This window comes from Ruditapes philippinarum, unplaced genomic scaffold, assembly GCF_026571515.1.
Source record: "Ruditapes philippinarum isolate M1 unplaced genomic scaffold, ASM2657151v2 ctg515_1_1_1_1, whole genome shotgun sequence".
NCBI lineage: Eukaryota > Metazoa > Mollusca > Bivalvia > Venerida > Veneridae > Ruditapes > Ruditapes philippinarum.
This window is the reverse complement of record NW_026861754.1, coordinates 86,376-94,953: the sequence shown is the minus strand read 5'-3', so window position 1 is coordinate 94,953 and position 8,578 is coordinate 86,376. Positions and strand designations below refer to the sequence as shown.

The following is an 8,578-nucleotide window of genomic DNA, read 5'->3' as shown; positions in this document are numbered from 1 at the left end:
AGTTTGAATATGACGACGGGTTACTACAACTTGTCCTTATGTAACTCAAATTATGAAATATGTTTCCATCACTATCTGAGATAAAATAATTGAATAACGAACAAAGTAGCAGTGTTTAAAAGTATTGTATAAAGCTATGTCTTTTAGTCTAAATGCACAATTGTAACAGTTTATCAGTTTGTTATTATTTTAAATCGGTTACCTTTCTACTCACAGTACCATATTTGCTAACAAATCTACACGTGTTATTGGAATATAAAAAGTTTTATTATTATTATTATTATTATTATTATTATTATTATTGGAGGCTTGGCTGGAGTAATATTAATTTATCGTAACTTCATTCATTTCCGTGCACAAAAGGATAGGATAGGTTTTATATATCTTATATACATGATGTAAACAATTAGCAGCCATCAGTTTAAGTATTTCCGGTATTTTCTATGGCAGATGTATTGTAAGTGTTATAATTTAAGTTCTAAGTACAAATATTGTCAAGGATTGAATATTGTAAACAAAATTTATACTAGTATCCATGGTGTTACTATAATAAGAAAAGATATTAAACAAAAGTCGAAATAAAGGGTATAACGAGAAGAGAGCGGAAATTTATTCCTTGCTGTACTTTCCATTTGTGAACTGCTTCTTTCTAAAGCTGTGGGATACCACTGACGAGACGTTACATCGATAAATGCGATCACCAGTCTGTGTCACTGCCACAATTACTATATCGGAAATAATTAAACTCAATTATTGTGTAAAGAGAATTACATCAACGAAGAAATGATTTGATTAATAGGACAAACTGTCCGTAAAAAGTACATTTATATATCAGACAAGATCGGAAACAATGTTGATACAAATAAAACAGAAACATCAATGAAATTTAATAACTTTTATTTTTTGTTTTGTTTATTTCATATTGACCAAATCTTTCGAAACAGCCTTGCAAAATTCAAATGTTAACATTATTATTTTTCATACATGACAAGCAGATTTAAACCAAAATATTAAAAGCTTACTTATCAAAAGCTAAGTCAGAAATTGAAGATGTAAACAAAATATACATTTGTTAACATGGACCAATGTATTAAGTTTTATACTTCTTTTCAGGAAACGTTTTCTTTATGGATAAATTCAAAGCATATCTTTGTTATATGCTCTCAAAAATGTAGTCATAATGATATGGTATACAGTATGTATTTATATAAATATATAATAATCCCAAAAATAGAGGGCGTTTCATTTCCAAACTATGTTACTGAAGACAACTTAACACAAATAACGTTGTTTTGTCTTATGTCTTCGGACATCTTTAGTTATTTAAAATTTACATTTCATGAAGATGGTCGTACTATTATTTTCTTTATCTGTTTATAGTGAATATTTATTATGTTTATACTAAATATTGTTAAAATGTCAAAATAAAGTGCAACTTATTATTGTTTATTTATTCATAGCGTTTTTAATAATGAAAATATTAAATTTTAATTTTCTGTCTCTAAAAAATGGGAAATATCAATAAATCATAAATTAGAAAAATTAATAAAACAATGGCCTAAACGAATTTTTGCGGCGATTTACATTGAAAAATTGTTGGTTAACTTGTGAAATCTTTGTAAATTAGTTTGTTGTGTTTCTTCTGCATAAAATTACGAAAGCTTAAGAAAAATATAATTATATTACTTTTTAAAAAATATAAATTAGGCAGTTATATTATGTTAAGCAGAAAAGGCGGTGTCAAAATTTTAAAGACATCATGTCAATAATGAAATGACAAAATGTCAATTGAGATTCTGTCACAATCTAATGAAGTCATTTTGATTGCCGTTTGAACATATCGAGGCACACATTTTGTGAAGCATTTTGCACGCACTAAATAGTTCTTCTGTTTCAGCCTGTCTGGCACACGTGACAAAACTTTGAACACATCTTTCTACATAGCATGCTGAAATAGAAACAGTATTTGTATTTGCAACAGGTCAATAACACACAGAATATATTATCTTAGTACTCAGAATTTGTTATTTAATTGATACTGCATAACAAACTGTCTAAATATTTTATATGGATCAAATCTGTATTGATGTATATTGTGACATTAAATGGAAGCGCATAACTATGTATCTATTTAGTAAGTTTACTTACAATACACTTCAATTGCATCTTGACATTTGCCATATTGTGAATCTTCAGGTGGATAATCTGAAACATTTATGACAAATATAGAATAATACTTATAAATAACCTTAATCAACTAATTATCGCCAGAGATATAAGTAATCAAATATTTATTCATATTAATAACAAAATGTCTTTTTTTCTAGATCAGTATGTCCTTTGCTAACTTGCTATGTTTTTCTTTCACTTTCTTAAGCATTGTTATTTCTATGTGTATATCTTTGCATTTCTCTGATTTTACTTAAACGAAGATAAAGTGTGGGTTTAAAGTGTTAACTGTAATTAATTGAAGTTGTAACAATTGCACAAGCAAATGGGCGTCATTCTTTTAAGACATATTATTTGATCGGTAAAAAGTATTTGTCCCGCCTATTATTGAAATAATATTTCTTAATTGAAAACGTATTAACCCTAAATAAAAAGTTCACGAATCTATAAATAAAAGTGATTAGAAGTAAAACAAACTGGTACTGTTACGGTGTGTTACAATACAAAGGCGAACGTGCTGGACGTTGAGACTGGAAACAATATGTTTCTTTGAAAGCTGTCAGTTTGTTCGTTTTATAGCTCATTATTTATAAACTCGTATAAAGACATTTGTTCAATCACGCTGTTATGTTGCTAAGGCGAGCGTGATGATGTAGCGAAGTGTTAATGTTATTCCAGACAAATTGATTTTACTTACTAGTTTGTGGAATAGTATCCATGGAGTCCACAGACTTTTTAGTCCACCATGCTGAAAATATAACAAAAAAGTTGTTTATCTTTCTCGGATTCGCTCCTTTTTCATTAATGGATAAATGTTGATTTAAGAAATAGGAAAATAGTGTAACTTTTATGAAAAAATCAAAAGAAAGGGATGGAGAAATATATATGATTTAAATAACATTTAAGCATTCTTTAAGTGCTATAATGATCGACATTGTCTGCAATTGCAATTGTAACATCCCGGTCCTCTCTTGTTTGTTGACGGCGATGGAAGACAGATTTAATTCGTTTTTTAGGTTGTTGTTGTTGTTGTTTTTTGGGGTTTTTTTGTTGTTGTTTTTTTTTTTGTTTTTTTTTTTTTTTTTTTGTTGGTTTTTTGGTTAATGTTGTTTTGTTATTTCAAAAAAAGTATGTATATGACCGTATAGCTTTCTATACAATATAACTAAAATGAATTTGTATTAACGAAATACATATGTAACGCTTATGTTTGCTTAGTGTTGGGTTTGTTTCCCATAATAAAAATGTTTAACTTAAAGAGCTATATATGGTAATGAAACCAAATTATATTCATAATCCCCTTTCAAGCACGAAACATTTCCTAGAAAAAAATGTTTTGTGTTCATCAAATTATTTAGAAACAAATTATTTCATATAAACAATATTGGCACTGTGATGAATCATATGTATACATGTGTATTACAAAAACTGTAACATAATTTCTTAAACACTAAATTTGCGTATACTATGATACTATTTATAAGAAACACTTACTGTTTCTTTTGATTAGAGGCGCCGAAAAAAAGTCATCATCTGTTGATAGTGTTCTTGCGTCTGAATTACCTGAAAAGCATAGAAACAAATTGAAAATATACAGTCCGGGGATTGTTCTGCTAGAACAATACAACATGAGTTGGCGCTTATGTCGCTTTATCACTTTTGAGATATGTAAAATATGCAGAGAAAGAGAAACTGAAAGCATGGTTTCATTGATGTAACAATTTCATTTAAAATCTTATCTGTAAATATCTCAATATACAATATATTCTCATGCTCCTGTTGATTACTTTTGCTATTGTGTCAGGTATCTTTGTTAGGCTTGTTGACGGTAATAATTACATTGTGCCGTCATTGTTATAAACTGCTTGCAATTTGCATCACACGCGACAAATTTTTAAGACTGTTTTTAAAATACAGTAATTAAACAAAAACTCGATTTTAACTGCCAAATCCTTAATGCCCATGTTGAAGTGTTTTTTGTTATTTTCACAGGTCCTGACATTTGACGACAAAAACAGATCATTTAACGATTGACGTATTCTTTATAAAGCAAGAAATTTTAGAGACCATATTGATATTCAGTTTACCATTACATAGTTTCCGTTGTTTATAGTTTCTGTTAACAACATTTGTATAACAAGAGACCTTTAACATGCTTTGACAAATTCTTTTACGTTAATATTGTTATCAAATAATGTTGGTTTTCGATCTCTCGATGCTCATGGATCAAGATTTAAATATTGAAATCGGCAATCATTTCCGGTGTTCATGATACGCTTTGATATTTGAATCCGTTTATTGATGTGAGTGAAGTAAGGCGGAAATTTCAGTTATCATGCCACCTACTTCAAAGATTTGGGTTGAATTGAAATATAGTAGTGGGAATTGAACGCCTTTGTTGGTGTAAGATTGGTTTTCTACACGGATCATTCCAAACCGAAAGATATTAAATAAGTTTTTGTAACGATTTGTAAAGGTATGTGTAAAGGGTTCAAACTTGATCTATTGATACAAAAGCTCGAACGAAGATTAGTTCAGGGTCAAAGGTATTTTACGGGAAATCATATTAAATACCAATTGTTTGTAATATGACAACTTTGTGAGGAGTCATAAAATCGTTTTCATTGGTATATACGCCTTTACATGCAATGTATGTACACTAAAGCGACCGAAAATTCAAATGTAAATAAATGTATTATTTGCACATCATGATAATTTCTAACTTTTGCATAACTTCTACAAATATAAAATAAAAGTGATAAAAGTATTTTTCAACACAAAACGAATATTTCTTACAAAGTTCCTATAGTGGAAACATAGACAATATTGGTAACAACAAAATATATAGGCGAATTAGCGTTAGAAATCAAGGAAGCCAATATCATGCATTTCGTTTTTGTTTCTTTATTAGCGGGGAATAACTAAGTCTTCTTGTTTATAAGAGTCTTCGCATTTTATTATACCATTTGTAGAGAGGATTTGTTTTCACTTTATTTTACATCATTTTTATGGCAGCCATGTAACGTTCTCTCAGAGGGAAACTCCTTTAATGTACTGTTCTTATATGTTACTAGTATTCCAAAATTTACAATCTTCTTAACAGTTAAGATAGTTTGTGTTATAAAGATGTGTGAGTAGTCAGACAATTTAGGAAAATAGTCATCAATAAGGATTCTATATATAATTTATAACTTTTCAGTATTTTGTAATCATACTGATCTTATTATAATTTTTTTTCGAGAAATTGAAGAATAAAAAAAAAGATATTGCATAGACGCACTCTATTAATGTATAATATAAGGGTTAACCATGTATATTGTGTTAGACAGATGTTTTTATTTTATTAATGTTAAATCTTAAAGAGGTAAATAACAGAATGCCTGTAGGAAATAGAGTAGATGAAAGCACAATACTTAGTGACAATTAGAAGTATAAAAAGTAAATATTTTCAAAATTGTAAAAGAAAATTACCTTATAAGTCAGCATAGGTCAAACAGTCATAAAGGGAATCAATCAATCAACCAATAGATTTCGTCAGTAATTATTTGATTTAATTCTTGATGGCTGATGTTTTAACAGGAAAATAACTTTTTCATTCGTCCATAAATCTATTTTACAATAAATATATTTTCAATCATGAGTAAATTGCGTGAAACAAATTTCATTTTGCTACATGTTTTCCTTTTTACTTTGATGTTAAATACTTATTGTATCAGGCAATCTTGCAGAGGGTGGGATGAACGTTGTATTAAAATATTAAAATATTCCTTATAGACAAAATTTCATATAGCCAATTTATATATGGCGAGATATACTTAATATGTCTAACCGGGCATTCATGTGTAAAACCGTTCTTATTATTTAATATCCTGGAGAAAACAAAAGTCTTAATCAATTGAAAAGAAAGAAGACACCGTTTCCTAATAATAAATATTCATTTAAGATTGCGTTCACTAAGCAGAAAATATATCTGAATATATAACACTGGAAAAATGATTGAAAGAAATGTTTGTTCTTTTCTATCAAATAACAAAACTAAAATGTCTCTACATCAGATTGATGTTTTGACAAATACTAAATTGTATGTCTTTAAAATAGTGTAACTTTATATTAGTCCTAGAAAATATTATCCACTTCATACTGGTATTATTCAAACAATTGCGGCTGTGAATTTACAAAAGACATTTTAAAGTGAAGAAAACAAGTGAAGATTAATGAGAGTGTTACATGAAACATGTTGTTAATTACTCGTTTGAATAAAATCCGAGTGCATCCTTTAATTTAATGTTAGAATAGTAAAAAGGGAATAACATTAAAATAGGGAAGACGATTCCTTGTTTACATTTTTGAGCTGTACGGTTTTATAGCAAATATTCCTTTATGCAATTTATTTGACTAATATTGAGTGCTATGTTTTTCAATTGATAGCGAACAATTTATAAAAGAAAATGTATACGCTATTTCGCTTTAACACAAATACTTTAAATATCAACTTTTAATTAAGTATAATGGGGATAATTTTGCTATGTGATACTATTCGTTCATACAAAAATAAAACAGGCAAATCAATTTAAAGTCAATTGCCAGGTTTGACAGCACCCGTTAACAAATACATTGATTAAAACTAATGAAGATTTCAACTCAAAACATTCTCTCTCTCTGTCAATGTGTCATGAAATGTACTTTTAGATGAACTTTTTATCGTTATTATACTTTATTATTCCTTTATATATTTTAATTCAAATTCTCATTTCATTTCCATTATAATAAAAGCAAACATCATTAAAACACACATTATCATCGGATCAGTTAATCATGCCTTCAATTTTGTAGTATATATAGATTTCTTTTTAAATCGAGATTCATATACAGAATTCAATATGAAAATAAATATTTTGAGAAATTATGTCTGGCCATATATTTAGCTTGAATTTTAAAAATCTTAAAAGACATAGCGATATTAAAAGATTTTAGGCATAACATCAGCAAAAAAAAAAAATTTTGAAATAAAAATATCACCAGGACTGTTTTGGTATACCGCCCACTCACAATCTCAAAATGATCTCTTAATAAGTAACATGTACGTCTTTATAATTACTAAACAGACGATTTATGTTCTCAATATTATTTTAGTCATAAGTGTATCATCTTATTATTAAGGTTCATACAGTGTCACAAAACATATGTATTATCTTTGAAATGAAGAGTGACACGTTTGTAATCTAATCATATTATTTTACTCATAAACTAATTAGCTCGCTCTCTGTGTGTGACAATATGTCAGTTTCCATCATAGGTCTCAACCTTTTCTCTGCCATATTATAATGTTAAATGAAAACTTCATCAAAACGACACTTAGAGTCAATTTTAAACACAATAAAACATGAAATAGAGTGCGTTCTTTTATTTTCAAATTTCTGACAAAATACGTAATTTTAATAGCAGAGAGTATTTATTGCACTTCACATAATGTGAACTTATGTCGGAAGCATTTTCAGATAATTTATTGGTATTTATAACGTTAAATAACAATATAATTAAATAAATATATGCGTATAAAAAATAGCATCCTACTCAAAAGTAAAAATTAAAACAAAAACAACAAACGCATTGTGCATACTTAATGCTCTATAAATATTAGTCTTCATTTTCTCTTGTATACCGGTGTACGGAAGCAGTAAAGAATTTTGATGATCATAAAGACGTACTGTGAAATTAACATGAAACGTAAGCATTTATATAAAAACAATCTGATATTCTTAAATCCAGAAATACAAAAATGGTCCAAAACGCACTATCTAAACAATACATTTTATTCATATTATTACAGAATGCTATTTGTTAATTTTGTTATCTAAGAGTTGACTTACCTATTTGAGAAGCCAAGAAGAAGATTACAAGCAGTAGAGTTGTTCCTACAATTTGTAACTGTTTGGAAGGAGAAGTTTTTGAAGATGTGATTTGGTCCATTGTCCTGAGTATTCCTTTTAATCAACGGTTGGTTTCAAAACCAGAGCTTTCTTTAAAATCTTGTTGTATTCAATTAGATCCCACCTCTTTCCCGATAATGTTAAAGCAACTGAAAATGCTACACGAGCTTCTGTTAGTAACTGTCAATCCAAGTCCGATATAACACTGAATATTCCACATCGACTCGCGGCTTCTTATAGGCCACGGTTTCTCGCTTGATGACAGATGGACCTATGTCATAACAAAAGGGAATGGTCAACTCACGAACAACGACACGTTAAATGATCATGATATTTTTACTTAATGAAGAGGCAGATAATGTAATGTTATTGATAATCTTTCAATTGGTACAAAATGTGTCGCTACATATCCATATCATTAGATCTTTTACGTAACTGTAACATTATCAGTATGTTACTTCTATATTATGACGTTGATA

At 28.6% G+C, this 8,578-nt stretch overlaps 1 protein-coding gene across 1 annotated transcript; it reads right to left on the bottom strand.

Moving 5' to 3' along the window:
- Positions 1 to 880: 880 nt before the first annotated feature.
- Positions 881 to 8,320, bottom strand: LOC132716712 (uncharacterized). Its single transcript, XM_060700036.1, has 5 exons — positions 8,040 to 8,320; positions 3,664 to 3,732; positions 2,867 to 2,917; positions 2,149 to 2,205; positions 881 to 1,948 (listed from the first exon to the last, which is right to left on the bottom strand). Exons 1-5 carry the CDS (start codon positions 8,137 to 8,139, stop codon positions 1,800 to 1,802), a joined length of 426 nt encoding a protein of 141 aa, XP_060556019.1. The 5' UTR covers positions 8,140 to 8,320; the 3' UTR covers positions 881 to 1,799.
- Between the last annotated feature and the right edge of the window lie 258 nt (positions 8,321 to 8,578).